The sequence below is a fragment of the Platalea leucorodia genome (genome assembly GCF_965183815.1).
Source record: "Platalea leucorodia genome assembly, chromosome: 3".
In the NCBI taxonomy this organism is placed as follows: domain Eukaryota; kingdom Metazoa; phylum Chordata; class Aves; order Pelecaniformes; family Threskiornithidae; genus Platalea; species Platalea leucorodia.
In genome coordinates, this window is record NC_138825.1 from 110,996,003 (window position 1) to 111,013,992 (window position 17,990).

The window sequence follows — 17,990 nt, forward strand, 5'->3', positions numbered from 1 at the left end:
CAATGCAGGGACGCCCGCGCGCAGTCTGGCTCAGGGTCACAGAGCCAACTCCAGCTCTCCCACAGCTTCAGAACCACTAGCAACCACCCCCAGGAAGGGCTGTGAAGTTGTAGCAACGGGGAGAGACTGCGCTGCCTCTCAGCAGCAGGGCTAGACATGAACCACAAGGCAGACTAGACTGCAGACTAATCATTTCCTTGATAATCTTGGTTTCTCATCTGCAGAACAGGCGCAACGCCAGGTCCACGCTGCCAGTGCAAGCTTCCGAGACTGGCGAGCGCCATGGCTGTGGTGTCTGGCAGTCTCCCTCCAACAATACCACCTATGGACCACCCAAACACTATTTGGTACTGGAGGTCCTGTATTTGACCCTTGCTTTTAGGAGCACGCAGCCACAGCTAACTAGAAACAACTAATTACAAAAGCACCTGGACATGCTACAAACTCCAGTGAAACTCAGAATCCAAAGTCACGCTTATCTTGCAGACCACCCAACGGCATGCAAGTATGTTTTCTTCTTATGGCTAATCCATTACATTCCTGACAGTTCCAAGCTACAGGAATCATTAACTAAATAGACTTCCCATGCAGAGGGTCACTGATCATAGCAGAAACGTGTACGTGGAAGCAAAACTACACAACTATACCTTATTGTTTTCGTGATCTCCACTGACAGCAATGGGATACATAACGTATTTTCCTCCCTGGTCTTCAGTGGGGGCACATTCTGGCAGACTATCGGGATCATGCTCTGCTCCAAAGTTATGTCCGAGTTCATGCGTCGTAACCAGGTCAGCCTCCTTTTTTGAACATGAAAAAAACAATGCTGAAAAAAATTAGTCCGAGCAGGACAGAACAGAAGATCCCACCTGCTTCCAGGCCACCAGCAATTCTAAAATACACTGAGATGGAAAGTGATTTCCCTCTGAACATTTTTTTTATTAGAAGTGGACAACTAAAGTCAAGTAAAATAATGCCGCATTTCCAAAGGCAAGTTCCACGACTAGGTTTGAATACTGAACCACTGTTAAAGGCAAAGCACTGTCCTAGAATACTGATTCAATCTTGTTTTCAATGCAATGCAGATACTTAAAATACCAAAATTGGCTTTTAAATGGCTGGAAGGCATAAAAAGTTGAAACAAAAACCAATCCAAACAAACACCAGCTACTATGATTAGTCAATCTTGTTTAACATATCTTGCCATTAGAATTATTTCTTCTAAATGGATGATGACATTAGGAGTGCTGAATAAGCTCTACTATTGCACGATTACTAGGAAAGACACCTACAAACGTGGCCCAACAGGGATGGTTTTCCAACATCATTTATGCAAGACGGGACTCCCTCTGCTGAGGATCCCCACCTGGCTCTGCCTCGCCGGGCACCTCCCTGCAGTGCCCTGACCAGCAGATGGTGTCAAGCTCACGAGGTGGCAACCACAAATAAAACTAGCACAGAAATAAAAGTTAACCACAAGGAGACCGAGCAGTTCACGAGAGAGGAGCAAGTCTGACGAGCTAACGGTCATTTCAGCTGCTGTGCAGGCACAGGAAGGAGCAAGCACTGCAATGAGCGGCGCCGGTATCCAGTGTAGGCATAGCTAATGCAAGAGCCAGAGACAGGAGAGCTGCCCAGAGATCGCTCCTGTGCTTCATCGTGTTTAGTTTGGGAAAGGGGTTTAAGCAGCTATTTTTTTGTCTTTCAAAACTCAAGTGGACACCATGCAACGCTCTCCCTGTGAAACCAATCCATAATGCTCCCGCTGCCTCATCCCAAGCTTTGTGACTGCCACCGGGAAGACAGCAAACTCAATTTCCTTTGTAATCCGAGGCAGAACTCCAGCTTGGAGATTGAACAACAAATGCAAATAGCATGGCAACGGCTAGAGCTCTTTGTCAACATCCCTCTCACACAAAGCTTCACTGTCTTTTTTTTCTAGCTTCTTGACAGCTTCTGTGCCAAGTTTTAGCCCACACATCAATTATGAATTCCATTTATAATCAGGCTACAGAAAAGCACAGCTGAGAAGTCAGCAGAAGTCAGCAAAAGAGAAATATGCCCAACTGCAAAGATTTGGTAGATGCAAACACAGGGACTGCTCTGGTATCTTTACTAGTGAGACAATGCTCATATTCAGGCCTTTATGTATTTACTATCTCATCAAATATGAAAAAAAAAAAAAAATCCACACACCACCAATTTACATTAGGCTTAGTATTAGCACTAATAAGCCCTGCCTATTATACTGTTGTCTGCCCTACTTATTCAGGATACACACACACACACACACAAATCAGGTAGAGAAATTTCATTAGAAGGTTTAAACTAAACCGCCTACTTTGCCTGCACCACTTTCACAGCTTGACCTTGCAAATGGAACAGACCAAGTGTACACAATCATCCATCTGCATGTTGTAGATGTACGTAATAGCAAACACATCAGTTTTCTCTTATTTGAGTCAGCAGACTGATTTTATTCTTATTTTAAGTCTACTTGTTATATAATATTTGCTTGTTCTGTTGAGGGTTTGGTTTTTGTGGGGTTTTTTTTGGGTTTTTTTTTTTGTTTTTTTGTTTTTTTTTTTTTTTAAAGCAAAATACATTGAAATTCATCTTTGGATATCAAAATCCTGCTTATATCTGAAAAACTAGAGCTCCTATCAGACACTGGCTATGTTTCCTCATTACTGTTCCCCAGGGAATTCAATCTTCAATTCCATTCAGTCCTGACTCCCCTTGTCAGCAAGGACAAAAACTACGATTTTGGTTTTGTAGACCTACATCCTTGTCTCCAGGGATCTGACTCAATCAGAAAGCCAGCAGCTCGTTTCTGAGAGAGCACGGAAGCTTGTCACAATCCCATGGCACACATCAACACACGCGTACATACACCGAACGTTCACGCTCTGCAGAGGAGAATACTCTCCTACCTTTGTGAGGATGGTCTTCCCATAGTTCTTGGTGCTGGTTAAGCCACTGTTCAGATAGATGTCCTTCTTTGCAATTTGACTATAATAAGCTATAGAAGTGAGAAAGAAACAAATCAAAATTGTCAAACATTTTCCTTGGGTTTCAGGGTTCATTAGGGGAGAGAGGGATACTTGTTTGGGGATATGAACAGCTTTATTGTTCTCACAGGCTCACCAGTGAGACTCTGCCTCTTGCCAGTTTTTGGAGCGGGTAATCTTTCAAGCACAGCACAAACAGCTCACGTATTGCAGTAAAGGGGAAAATATAAGAAATTTCCAAGACAACAGTACTGCCATTCCAGAACTGCTGCAAGATGCACCCACACAAAGCAGCCCTTGGCCTAGGGCTTAGTCTAGCCAGCTTGTTCACACCAGATAGCTTAATGACTCCTATCCTTCCCTCCCTTCTTTTTCCAGCTCCAGCCAAGAAAACAGCCATCTATTCTATCCAAAAAACAACCACTAGAGTCTATGCAAATAACACATCATGCTTCGTGAAAGTTGGAGAAGAGGATTAAACACAAGTAACAAAAACTAGCTTTCAACCCACAGTTGAGAGGGAAGAAAAGGAAGCCTTGCCTTTAGGACAAATGCCACCATGGCTGTTAGGTCTGGGAGAGCCAACATAAGCCAATCCAAGCGTTCCCATGTCAAAATCTTGATACGTGAAGAGATGAGCAAGGCACACATGAGCTGCTTTCTCAGCAATATCAAAGCTAAATTGCTTTAAAGAAAAAAAAAAAGTCAAATCTTTATAAGACACTTTATGGTGCATATTAAAAGTGCACAGATAAGAACATTTATCTAATGAGCCAGACAGGCACCTTCTAGATCTGGTTAAGTCAGAAAAAAGCAGCTGTTATCTGTCCTACAGAGCTGCAGAAAATTAAATGAATACCCAAGTACATTGTACACATTCATTTACATAGCTTGACTGTTCATTTCCCCTTTTCACAGAGGGGAAAACCAAGTACAATACTTTGATGAAGGTCACAACTGCCTTTCTGACTCAGGCCACTTAATAATTTGAATCAACACAACAGCTAGTTTCACTTTGCGTACCATCTACACATCACGCGAAGGAAGTAGAGGAGTTTCATCTGTTACTACGGAGCAGCTGTATGAGCGAGTAATTCCCTGTAAGGGGCACAATTTTTCAAGGGTTACAACCTACCTCTAGCAGCATTTTCACATCCCAGGCATCTTTCTTATCATCCGGGAAACTTTTTGCCATATTGTAATGCTTTTCTCCAGGTTTTACAGGATTTGGTTCATTGTGGATGATAATCTACATTTCAAAAAGGGTAACAACAATGTAGAGGAATTTTGATCAATTTTACAGCTACAGAAAAGCTTTCAATGTAATCTTAAATGTCTCAATAGATCTGCAAGAAGAAAAATTCAGACTCAGCATGCTTCTAATGTTAACTTTTCAGCCTCTGCTAGTTAAGATACACTGACTACATCATAAGCAACTACACGAGCCATTTTATAGAGCAACATCAACAGTTGTCACTGTAACATTCTGCTTTGAGATGCATGTTACTCTATCAAAAAAGACCACTCAAACACAACCAGGATTTACATCTGGTATAAACAACCCCAAACCATTTCAGAGTTGTAGCTAACTAAAACATATTTTAAAGGATTGCTACCTTCCCAGTAACCTAGAATTAGTGCATCATGTTCTTTCCCCTCCCTGCCCAATTAACTCTCCTTCCTCGTTCCTGCAGACCTTTTCCCAGCAAAGGGGCAGCAACCTTGTACCTTGAGTCCCCGTGTTTCACATCACAGCTCTTGCAGTACTCCGAGCCGAGGGATTCCTTTTCTTTTTAATGCCCTTTTCCCAATTTCTGTGCACTAACTTTCAGGAGCCATCCTAAATTGTAGTCACTACATCCTGTGTGTCCACCCTGTATCAATCTCTACACTACCATGCTATGATGTCTCAGGGGAGTTATTAAAGCTCTCCAGGCAGGATTCATGTCTCTTTCATCTGTGTCTGGGACCCACTCAGGCTTTGTAAGCTAAGCACTAGCCATAGACACAAACATTGAATACATGCATGGGAGTATGTCTGACAGAAACAAGAATTGCTCATATTCTGGAAAAAAGCACCTTTGAATTGAGGTTAAATATAGAAAGATTCTCCCTGAAAACTCCAGTCTCAAAAGCTGCAAGGAACTGAAAATGGGCATGCTGCGTCAAATCATTAACACCACCTCTAGCAAGATGCTATTTCAGCGTGCCCCTGGCTGGAGTTAATAATGTAGGATTTGATTATTTTAGCTCTAATCCAGATAAAATAATCAGAAACCTTGATATCCAAAACATGTTCTTATCTTTTAAATTAGAAACCCTTTGCATAGCTCAGTGAATACCTGCTCTATCTGTATGCCGTACCCATTGAAGGCTCCATTGTCCCAGGAAGTATTTCGGTAGATGTCATCTACTCTGTCTATCAATTCAATCTATGTAGAAAAGAAAAACAATTTACTTAGTTCCAAGCTTTCATGTAATAAAGTTCAAGATACTCAGAGAAGCTGCAACATACTTATCTAGAAACACTCACTTCAAATTAAAACTGAACCTTGTATAACATAACAGCCATACTCACAGATCCAAAAACAACAGCACTTTGGTCTGGAGAGTATTACCAGATATCCCTGAAAATTTTCCATCATAAAAAAGCAGTACAAACTTTCCCATTTATCACTTTCACTTGTGTAGTGGAAGAGTGATAATATTAAGAACAACACATCTTGGGAAACACTTTGTTCGTGTACTAGTTTTCCAGGTTTCCTTGAAGGGAGGGGCAGAGGAGGGAGTTGTTTTTACTGCTTTGTTTTAGCACGATGCTTAACTAGTTTAACTGACTTGAGGCCTGCTTCCCTCTCCCAGCCAAAAACCTGTTATTTTCCTCATTATGGTTCAAGCACAAGGTTCCAGAAAGTCTCTCGTCAGTGCTCACTATCAATACCTCCCTTTTCATGCTGTTCTCGTCTCCTTAAAAACCACTTTCTACTAAACATAAACCATCAAAGTTGCTCAGAATGGAAAGTGACATCCAGAGACACTCCAGAATAGCTTATGCTTTAGTTTTCCAATCACTATGTTGTTTGCAGTACACATCTACTCGGGAAACACGACAGTAGGTTAGCCTGGAAGAGTCATGTGTCAGATGCTGAGATAACAGCATCTTTGCAAATACACGAATTGAGGCTCCGTAACCTGGGGAATGTAAACATTTCTGGGGACAGAAAGGTCAAAAAGCCAGCACAGATGGAACAGAGTGATTAGCATTTCAAAGATTCAGGCTCAGAAAGAGACTCTTGACAAACAACAGGCCTCAAAAGCGGTTTTATTTGTTTTTATCTTGAGTGCCCAAACCCATACTCTCCACTTCTGCTAAAAGGCTGTGGGCAGGCGTTCTATTTCATAAAAACTTGTCAGGCAGACAACGCCACTGGACTAGTTTTGGCTGGGTTACTTGGTAACCAGTACGCATGATGGAGCCCTGCTTTCCTGAGGATGGCTAAACGCTTGCCTGATGGGAAGCAGTGAATTAATTCCTTCTTTTGCTTTGCATGCACAGCTTTTGCTTTACCTATTAAACTGTTTTTATCTTAACCCATGAGTTGTCTCATCTTTACCCTTCTGATTCTCTCCCGTCCCACTGGGGAGGAGTGAGAGAGCGGCTGGGTGGGGCTGAGCTGCCTGCTGGGGTTAACCAACAACACCCACGTACAATCAAATTGTTTACCGCACCTGCCTCAATTTTATTGTTCTGGACAGAGAATCCTGGAAGAATTTGAAAAAAAAAAAAAAACCCAAACTATACAAGTTGCTTTTGCCTCTCATATGAGCTTTAAACATGCTTAAACTTTAAAGATGCTTGGATCATTTGCAGTGGAATTCAAAGTCCAGGAGATTCTAAAGCTCTGACTGGAAAAAGAACATTTCTTGGGCAGAAAACAGCATAGCCACAAGAAGGATGTGAAGGGAAGGGATTTGTTTATAAATGAAACCTGATGACTATTTAACTACAGTATCACCATTAGAAAATATTTTGAAAGCATGATTTAGCACTTTTCCAGGTAAAAAGCACACACAGTCATGATGTAAATACATATGTTGCAGAGAAGTTGTATAAGCTGTATGTTGTTTTAACTACTGAATCAGTATTTTATTCCTCCAGTTACTCCAGCAAATTTTAACATAGTGTATTTACTTACCAAATAGTTTATAGTAGTACTCTCTTCCCCACGGCCCATATACTTGAAAAAACGATGATCTGCCACTACCAACATCTTACATGTGTTTTTGGAGTTCTCCGGAACAGCTCTTTTCTTCCGATGGACGCTTGCTAATGTGAACATTTTAAATACAATTAAATAAACACTCAATAAAACTGCCACTGCTGTGTCTATTACCCTTATTTAAGACATGAATGTGAGTTTGGGTGGGCTTTTGGGAGGAGTGGGGGAGTGTTTGGTTTTGGGTTTGTTTTTTGTTGTTTGTTTTTTCTTTTTTAATAATTATTCTTAAATTTTGTCTTCATAACAGTCCTTAAACTTGTTGTAAGGAAAGGAACATACAGTAGTGAAATTGAGCTATTCAACAGATTTACCTACAGAGCTTTTATGGTCATAATCTCAGCCTTTACACGTCTCCTGTTCCTAGTCATCATCCCCATCTCTGCTGCCACAGCTGAGGACAGAGGGACCCAAAGCTCTCAAAAACCCATCATCGCTCAAGATGGATTCTTACAATGACCACCGAGGCCAAACAGGTCCTGCTGCACAGTACACAGAAGTATAAAGTTGTTTTAATGTTCGCCTACATTGCTGTCAGGTATCACAACAAACGCTACTTCGGCCAGATGAAATAGCTTCCTCTCCTTAGCCTACACTTTGGTAGGGCCAAACACCCTTTCAACAAGCCAGGAAGAAACATGCCCCTAGTGACAGTTTCTTCCCTTCATTGGTTGTTGGGGCTCTTTTAGATGGGGAGCAGGCACAAAGAGGAATGCTGCTTTAATAGTTAAACTAGAAGTGGCAACACAGATTATCGCCCAGGTTCTGATCTTACTTGCCTACACAGCCAGAATGTACACGCTGATCTCCCAAGGTACGGACACTCACCTTCGTTTTGCTTCCTGTCTTCCAGTCCTTTTGGCAACAGTTCTTCTTCGTTCAGCTTTAAATAACCACACACTTTGGGGGACTGCAATCGTGAGAAATCTTTAATATCTTCAGATCTGTAGACCAGCAGTCTTTCATCCTGCACGTTATCTACAAATCTCCACAGTGGCTGACAGCGCAAGAAGAACAGAAATGCCATTAGTTAGGAACACAGTGAACGCAAAGATTAAGTCTACGTAAGTAAAAAATTATATCTATGTACCATCAAATCTCCACAGCTTTATATGTACAGGTGCACAAATACATTGGACTACAAAAATTTCACCCAGAGCAATAAGTCTAACAATAAAGTGACGTCTCCAAGAAAGCCAACAGAATTTAACTCCTTTATGCTACACAGGCATGCAAAAATCTAAGACCATCTCAACAGAGCAGCCGCAGCCACCTGATAAGGCTGTAGAAGAGACAGAATTTTTCTTCCACTCCAGAACATGAGCAAGCTGAGGAGGCATCTCAGGCTCCTCCGCTCCCTCCGTAACAGTACGGAGACTGGTACTGCCAGGGGGCAGATGCTTAGACGATGCTAACAAATGCACTGACCAGAAGCACAGGAGCTGGCAGATAACGGAGATCATCTAAGTGCACAGCAGAACACAGTCTGCACAGCAGAAGGCAGGCTCTTCAATGTTCAATAGCTACCCAAGTCACTTATAAGTATAAAAATTTCTCCAAAAGCAAAGAAAACCATGAAGTCTCACGGTTTTCCTAATTCCGACAGCAGATGCATACTGACCATCTTTTTTTTTTTTTTTAATCAACACATCCCTATTATTATCTGTACAAAACAGCTACAGCAACATCAGCAAATACAACATGGCCAGAGTCTGTTTTTTGGGCAAAGCCAAGTAGTACAGACCGCCGATGTCTACACTGCAAAGCACTTGGGTCTGGGTCTCCTCTGGCCCTCAGGCGGTGGTTTTTCAACTTCAGACAACTATTATTTAGCATACTGTGCTTTCAGTTCACAGCAAAAAGGTCCTGAAATGCTAAGGCTGTGCTGGCCCTGCAGCCATGTGTCTACAGCGTGAAACTGAGGGCACACGTTTTGCATCCTAGAGCAAGGCACGAGGGCACCAGGGGTTTTTACGAAGGTCTGCAACCTTTCCAAACGGCACAGGAGGACCATGAAAACAAAGGAAGGCAACGGCGGAGTGGCTTTGTCCACGCTGCCTTTTGGGAATGATCTCTGGCACACGCCATCTCTGACTGCACGCGGGCATCATCTCATCCAGGGCTGCTTAGGGGCCGAAGCTGACCCTGGGATGCTAACAGCTAGGCAGTGTGGGCAAGCCGGAGCCTCCAAGCCATTGCCTGCCTTTATTTAGCTGTACAGACACAGCCAGTGAGGAGCAAGGGGGCTGGCTGCGTGGGGCGTGCTTATGTTACCCTGGACCACAAACACAAAAATGCTTTAAACCAATCAAATGGCTACTATGTGCTCTTAATGCAAAACACAAGCACAGTGGTTTGGGTATTCCAATCACATTTTCATACTTTAACATGACTGGATTTCGCAGGTTTACCCATAATTCTGCATATCCTTGGGTTTGAAGACAATTACAATATCCACGTAACAGTCAGCCATAATTACTGTTATTCAGCCATTCTAATACAGCTTGTGTCTGGGAATATACTGCACTCAACAACTCATTAGGATAGTCTCTAATTATATATTTGTTGATTATTTTTTTTTAAACCAATAGTTTAAAGTAACACAAGCAATGAAAATGGTGAAAAACAGAAACAAGGGAGCAGGGAAAAATAGCAGATTTTCAAATAAAGCTCTAAGAATGGGAAAAATTCCAAGATGTAACAAAGCCAAAATTTTAGAAAGCTCAACAGATCTCAACACTGCTCAGAAGGCTGCACAGTTTGTTATTCTAGAAGACATGATCACCACTAATTACTACCATTATACCATTTCTGTTTCTGAAACCCTTTGCTGTTTAAAACATCCCTTCTCCCTGATCTATCTAAAACATGCAAATGTCAGAGAATGTCACTCACTAATAAAACTCAGCACTTGCGAAAGTCCAATTGGTTTCATATTTCTCTCCCTCCTCCCTACTCACTGAAACAACCACCACCACCAAGTCTATTTTGAGCTACAGAGGTGTCTATGTGACTAACTAGAAAGAGAAACACCCACAGGGAAAAGAGCTGATTGTTTGAATATTGCTTTCAACAGTAAAGCGTACCTCTATATTGTATTCTTCACCGTCAGTATTGATTCTTACTGTAAAGTCTTCATCCCCAATATGTGCCACAACCTTGGAATTATGCTCTCCTTTAACATAAGCAAGGAAAAATGAAATTAATTCAGCTCTATTTGCATGCACTCCTGCACATACACTGTTGGAGTTTTTTAGACTGTTTTTAAACTTCAAGCCAAATTACCTTCCTCAGTCCCTGAAGAACACTATACTGTCCAGTTTAAAGAAAAAAAAAGAAATGAACCAGCACTCCCCCCAACCTTAAATTCTCAATGGTCATGGTCATCAAGACGCAGATTTAACTGACAATTTTGCAGAAGGTGTTGAGATGGCTGTGGGGATTAGTAATGGGGCACAGAATATTTCTGCCAACGAAAGCAGCTTGCATCTTACTACTATCAGACAGCAGTTTCATGGCATCAGCCTGCATTCCAGTGGAAAAGACTTTCACCACATCACAAAGGCAACAAAAGTCAAAACAACTTAGTGGAAGCATTAGTGTTGGACTAAAGTGGAGCTTTCTCTACAGAAAAGTAGTCTGCAAAGAACCATCTTGAAGTCTTTTAATATAACAATCTGGGCAACACTGCATCACCACCTCGTCCACTACCACCACTACCTGGGCTTTGTGTTCTGGGACAAGGAACATTCAAGTCCTACAGTGCAGCTGGAATTAAAGCCACCATCATCATTTTCAGAAAAGAAAAGAAAAAAAAAAAAAAAAAAAGACAAGCTGCTGCTTGAGTAAATTATGCCTTTGTGTTCTGCCAAACTAAACAGAACAGTCCTATCTTAGAACCGTGGTGCAATAGCTCAAAAAAACCCCACCACCCACCAAACCTAAAAAAACCCCAAACCCACCACAAAAAAAACAAAACCAGAAGATCCGAGGGGTATGAGAATTAAGTTTACTTGTTCATCCTAACCATATCTGATGAAAATAGGGGCAATACATTATCTACTTTGGCCCAGAGACTCGTGCAAAGCTGTTTTTTCCCAGCACTGACACACAGTCTAGTCCATACTAACCAACGACATGTCCGGTGAAAAAGTCTTGCCATTGAACACGATACTCCTTTTCCTTGCCTTCACCATCCACAATAAATGCTTGGAATTTTTCTGAAAAGTGTTCAGCAGTTGCAGTTAAGTATAATTTAAAGTGCCTGTAAAAGAATTTACTTCCATTTATTTTTAAGCAAAGTATACACATAACAGATACATTCAGTCTCCGTTCACTGAGGGTCCAAAGGAAGTTAGAAAGCATTAATTCTGATAAGCAGGCTACAAAAGCATATACCGTGTAATTCACAACTGTAAATATTTTTAAAGAGTCAAAGAAGTTTAATTAAAAAAAAAAAAAAAAAAAGCCCAAAATCCAAAACAGTCGCAGTTTGCTCATGATGTGCCTTCTCCATTTGCAGTCAAGCAAAACCAGTTACTGGTAACTATTTAAAGGAAATCAGACCAAGGTATTTGTTCATCTATTTTAAATTAGATTATCTTAAAGTTCTTATTTTCTAAAATAATACAGTCAGAAGACCATAAACAGAAATCTGAACTCTGTACATTGTTATGATATATTGTCACAAAAACTAAAGGCTGTCCCAAGAAGTAAGTAGAGAACCTTCTCTGGAAGGAGCCTTATGGGCTCCTGGTTTATGTGGGCTTTGGGTCAAAGATTTTTGGTATGCCCCTCTGCAATTATTCTGTAATTATCATTGGCAGTATTGCAACCTCACCATAAAGTCAGGCTGCGGCAGTGCAAAACAGGGACAGCCAGACATTGATCCCATTAACCTTTTATACTTACTATGTAAAAGCTAATCCCTCCAAACATTTAGAGATTTAAAAAATATGCACAACAACTTGCATGACAGTTGCAGCTGTAGATGACAGATGGGGAAGGCATATGAGAACACAGTAGACAAAGACATCAGATGAACAAAATCAGCCTACGCTTGTTAATACAAAGCATTATTCTCACCCTGCTCCCCCATTTCAGATTCACAATTTCAGCACTCAAATACCTGTAAGGCACTTTTCTGACACTCGGAATAAAAGCCCTACAACATTCATGCCTGCTGTCTTCTACCTCTCCTTCCCCTTTCACCTGTGCTTCTATTTCCCATCTTATAAAAAAAAAATCATTAAAAAAGTGTTCTATTGAATGGGAAATTTACACTCAGTAGGAAGCAGATTAAACCTCCATGAAAAAAAAAATACAATGGGCAACACATCGCATGCACTCCCCAAACTGAAGGACAGTCAAGAAGTACAACAGTGTTGCCAGATGAGGTATAAATGGGACCCAACCCAATCAGTGCAAGTAATCTACATGAAACTAAAGCTAAGAACAAAGCAAAAGAAATCTTAAATCATTGCCACTTCAGCAAACAGGGTAATACAATGCCACTTATTCTTCTGTTTCCTCAGCCTCTCTGAAGTCATACAACCATGCAGATCACTAACTTAGAAGAACTGGCCAGTCATGACAGAAAACAAGATAACTATTTCTATGTTTGGAACTGTACATTATTCATCTCAAACTGAAAGAAAATATTATGCTATTTCATTACTGATGATTTAATTACCTTTGCAGGGCTGAAAAACTTAAGAGCCTCTCTACGTGTGTCTCAGGCTGGAGGTCCCTCTTCTTCAGTGAGTGCTGCTGGATGCTAGACTGAGAAAGGATGTCATAGTCTGAAAGCATGGACTCAACTGTGTCTGGAAGAACAAGGAAAGTTTTAGTTTCAAGAGACTCTCTCTTCCACAAACGCACACAAAACAAAAGAACAGAGCCCCATTTCAACAGCAAGACCACAGTTTGCTCTAATTTCAGGATAACTATTGTACATTTCTGTAAAGGTGCATTTTGTGTAGGCAAGTAAAAATAGTGTGAGACAAGACATGATCTGAGAGAGGCAAACAGAGAATTTAGTTCACTTCTTATAGCAATTTTTGAGCAACCAACTCATCATTTTTACTACCACGGCTGTGCAGAGCTAATGCCCTCCCTGGCTGCCCCCTGGAAACTAAATGGGGGAGAACATCCCCACTTCTCTGGAGTGGGGCACTCTCCTCCTCACCTGCTGGTCCCCATCCAAGTCTGAGGAAGAAAATAATTTAACCCAGGAAACTTCTACCAAATTCACTGCAAATCAGGACTGCATTTATTACCTTTCTGTCCAACAGTAGCCAGAAAACAGATGTCTGCGTAGCATAATCAATCAGCAATAACTAACGAGGCACCTCATATGAGGCATCTCCAGGTACCCCGGTTTCCCAATACCTTACCACCATGCAAAACTCTTCTGATTTCCCTACTCAGAACATGAAAACTTGTTCAGAGGAGGGAGACCAAGGGCCCGAACCCCCACGGGGAGCCGCACACAAATTACAAATTGAGGTCAATATTCTGCAGATGCTTCCACCATTAACAAGTGCACAATGCCGGCTGCCGACAGTGTTTGACGCTGGCTGATAAAGCCTCCTGCTGCTTTGTAAGGCATCCCTTCGCCAGGAGCACCCACCCGCACTCCTCCTCTCCGGAGCACCCACCACTCAGCGAGACACCTGACAACCACCTTCGCTTCCACCAGCGCTGATCACTTCATTTGCTATTTACAGCCTTAAATAGAAGCCCTTATTCCCACATGACCATCTTCCTCCTCTGCCAGAGGCATTCACTCTTCTCACTGCACCAAATGAGGAGTCAGCTGTGTTTTACAAGAGGCATAAGTGCTGATCCAGCCATTCTTTATTAAAAAAATTCCCCATTTTTACCCCTCCATTTCCAGTTGTGCTTCTAAAACAGACACGACAGCTACCAAAGTGGGCTTTCATTAACAAAGACAGCTTCTACTTCTTCAGAGCCCCTGATCACTAGCTTACACTACCCAGCCAAGTAACCTCATGTGTTTTATTGGGCTTTTAAGTAAGCAGCACCACCACTTAAGCTGAGTTTTACGGGCTCTTATGCAACAAGCCAAGATTGCAAACTTGAAACAGCTCCTGACATAATTGTTGTGTTGTTTTTTTTTTTTCAACCCGGCACTCAGTACCATCATTTATCCCCAAATACATGCCTCTAAAGCCCAAGAAAGCCTTTAAGAACAGACGCACTGTTTGGGCCAAGGCAAGCACCTCGCTGCTTCTTTTGCGAGGGGGTGGGAGGGGAGCATTAACCACCAGTGTACGTGCACGCATGTGCTTGTGTACACTGGAAGTGAAGGAGCTGCAGAAACAAAGATGACCCTCACAACCCTCTTGCCCCTGCACCAGACCTACTAGCGAAGTGATGGGTAGGCAACGCAGCTGCCTTCTCGTGCAGCAGAAGCCACCGAGCGGGGCTTCTCCCTCCCTTGTCATTGAGCAACACAGGAAGGGCAGTGCAGTTGCAATTTCCTGATTTCTGTTTACAACCCACAGGTCGAGAGCACCTGCAATTGATTACCAGGCATTTAGGGTTATATGCAAAAACAAGTTTCCACCACCTCCCTTTGCGTTGTGGTTTTTTTCTCCCCAACTTATGTGCCCAGTTGCTGCATGTCAGGCAGCACCGTCGTTAGCTTGCCGCATGCTGCAGGGCTGGTTCGCTAGAGCCAGTGAGCAAATACCTAAAAAAACCCCAAAACATCCATTTTCTTTAAAAAGTCCATTATAATTCATTGCTTATGGTCTGGCACCTGCCCTCATCCAGAACCCCCTGCGAGGGAACAGGCAGGGAAAATCAATTCTGAAGAAAAAAACTCATTAAAGTGTCTAGTCCTAAATTCTTTTAATTAAACCTGAGATTCTTTCAACACACTCAGCTAGAGCAGACCCCTCTGTGAATTAAAGTGAATGCTGACATATGGGATAACAAACGTTGGTTCGTGATACAGAGCAAGCGTGTGGTATGTGGGCCATGAAGCAAGAGAGGTGTGGTACCACTGCGGCGCTGCTCAGGGACTTACTGACACGGGGACTTGCCAAGCACAAGGTCTGCCCGAGAGGCACAACCCCAGCTGCAAAACACTACTGCTTCTGCCCCCTTCCACCTCTGCCTGCAAAGTACAGCCCAGAACCAGGGGAAGGTCATGCCAAAGAGCAGGATGCAGCTGCCACTACGGCCAGCAAAATGTCTCAGTTTCATGGCAAGAGAATTGAGAAGTCTGCTAAAGAAATTAGTTTGTGTTATTTGGTAGGCATGGAGAACTTCAGAAGTCCTGCTCCACCTCAACACACACAAACACCCTTCTGGAAATGCCTCACAGAGACACGGGAAGGGTAGTACGAACAAGACCTGCAGAGCTGATGAAGATGAGTAAGATGATCCTGTTAAAGTAACAAATGAAACACAGGACACTCCTAGTTCCTGTAACCCCAAAACAAGAATGCACTTGTTCCTATTTCCTCTTACCCTTCCTAAATTTGTTTGCTTTTAATTTTACTTGTGACATAAGTAAAGACTTAAGACATGCTGCTGCTAGACATAAATCTGCAAACTAATTCAGGTATCAGAAAAATGCGGAAAAAATATATTGGTAACACACTTAAACCAAAATTTTTCTGTAAAATTTTCGTACTGTGAAAAATGACCGCATGGTCATGGCTTATTGAAAATGAAAGATGAAGTGTCATTATTTTAAACAAAATAGAGAACTGTACAGAGTCCAACTGTACAGCAGTCTGTGGATGGGAGCCACAGCAAGCATATACTTGACTAGTTTTTACTCAAGTTTAATAACCTTTCTGGCATTCCTTCCTCATTATCTTCACCATGGTCCAAGAGCCATTTCCCATGGGCTTCAACAGCACCAAGCTGACTCAGGTTTTCCCAAACCACTTTCCTGCAGTTCCTTCCCTTCCGGCCCCTCCTAGATTTCTGCATTCCTCTGGTTTTGGAGGAGGACACCTTAATTTCATCCCAATATCCCAAATATTTATTTATTTCTGATCTCAGCCTTCAACTCATTGCACCTTCTCACCTGAGGGGGGGATCTCACCAGAACATACACATCTCAGATTTGTAAGAGAAACAGGGAAGGAGCATTTAACAGTTGGACTTGATGATCTTAAAGGTCCTTTCCAACCTGAATAATTCTGTGATTCTATGATTGGTGACAAAGATGATACCCCAAAGTCCTCAAGAAGAAATCCACAGCAGTGACTTTACCTCTGCCGCCAGCTTTGAACTCACCGTTTCCTCCTTTTCTTCCACCTTGTTTTAAAAGCCTACTGCCACCAGACTTCGTAACTTATAAGACACAGAAAAGTATTTTTTAAGTAAATGATGTGCCAGTACTCATTGCAGCAGGCTACTCCAGCAGCAAAGAGCTCAAGAATGTGCTGGGCAACAGCTTAGCTCACTGAGTTGGAGGCCACTGCATATTTTTTAAAAGAGGAGGTTTCTCTTCAAGCGCTCAGCTACCAATTCAAATACCAATGGCATCCTTCTCCAACCAGCTCAGCTTTCACAAGCAGAACAGTAAATTCCCATGATCTCATGCCCAGTCTATTGCCCGGAAAGCAACAAGTAGATGTGGCAAGTCAGCCATTTCATAAGCATTCTTTTCAACTGCATTATTTATAGAAAGGTTAAGCTTACCTAGAAGCATGAAGTTTTAACCCAGAAGATAGAAACATAAGGTCCAACAACATTTAAAAATATTACTTTCAGGATTTAAAAATGACCACAAGAGCACCAGAGGGGCTTGCAGGAATGATTGCAGTTATTTCTCCAACCATCCCAAAGCAAATAAAAGCAGAAATAAAAGTGTCAAAAGGCACTGGGATGGGATAACAAGCCTACAGAGAGTAGTCCTAGAACAAGCACAGCAAACACGCCTGGGGAGGCGTTTGCTGCGTGACTGTTAAACCACCAGCATCTCCAAGTCTGAAAAAAGAGCTCCAGCCTGTATTTTGTGTGGCACTCATTGGTTACCGCTCAAGATCAGTACCTGGGTTGATTTCCAATGGATATCAAATGCTTAACAAAAGCTTGTGAGGAGTAGCTAATAACAATTTTTCTGATGCAGCTGGGGAGTGACTGAAGGGTTGAAGGGCTCCATATTCTTTATTGTTATTTTTTTTTTTTTTATTCTTCAAATGATGCTCCTCTTCACACATAAAAATATTTTAATTAAAGTAACCAAATATAGTCACTTCAAATATAATTCACAGCCCAAGTGAGAATTTGGACCAGGAAACACAGACTGGAGTCTTTCCAGCCTTAACCATATGAGCAAGTCTCCATCACCCTACATAAAACAGCTGCCCTCATGTTTGTGGTAGCAGCCGGTTACCGGCTGCAATATAGCGGGATCGTTTGACTGGAGCACCATTCCAGGGAGTGCTAATGGATAAGGCCAATATATTCATACCTCAACTGGGCACGCAAATGGTCTTCACCACACAGGAGGTGATACAGTAACGCCTAAATGTTTATGGGTACCTTCTCTTAACAGTTTACACTACTTTTAGGAGACTGTTGATGAAGAGGACGCACTGAGAAGATCCATCAGCGAGAAAGCTGTTCCATGACAGCTCATTACACGTGCTGTTACACCTTACTCCAGTACAGCTGGTACAGAGCCATTGCCAAAGACAGAAAACAAAGT

General features: G+C 42.1%; 1 protein-coding gene across 2 annotated transcripts in view; it reads right to left on the reverse strand.

Annotated features, from left to right (window-relative positions):
• The window catches only part of ADAM17 (ADAM metallopeptidase domain 17), a 35,957-nt gene that overhangs the window by 10,489 nt on the left and 7,478 nt on the right, over positions 1-17,990 (reverse strand). For both annotated transcript variants that reach the window (XR_014227744.1, XM_082307560.1), the window contains exons 2-11: positions 12,981-13,113; positions 11,419-11,552; positions 10,375-10,463; positions 8,117-8,285; positions 7,208-7,338; positions 5,354-5,443; positions 4,147-4,260; positions 3,552-3,696; positions 2,934-3,022; positions 648-800 (exon numbers count right to left, since the gene is read on the reverse strand). Coding sequence is in view for 1 of the 2 variants with exons in the window: in XM_082307560.1 (XP_082163686.1) it covers positions 648-800; positions 2,934-3,022; positions 3,552-3,696; positions 4,147-4,260; positions 5,354-5,443; positions 7,208-7,338; positions 8,117-8,285; positions 10,375-10,463; positions 11,419-11,552; positions 12,981-13,113 (1,247 nt within the window). In the remaining variant the exon portion in view is untranslated. The remainder of the gene's footprint in view (positions 1-647; positions 801-2,933; positions 3,023-3,551; positions 3,697-4,146; positions 4,261-5,353; positions 5,444-7,207; positions 7,339-8,116; positions 8,286-10,374; positions 10,464-11,418; positions 11,553-12,980; positions 13,114-17,990) is intronic.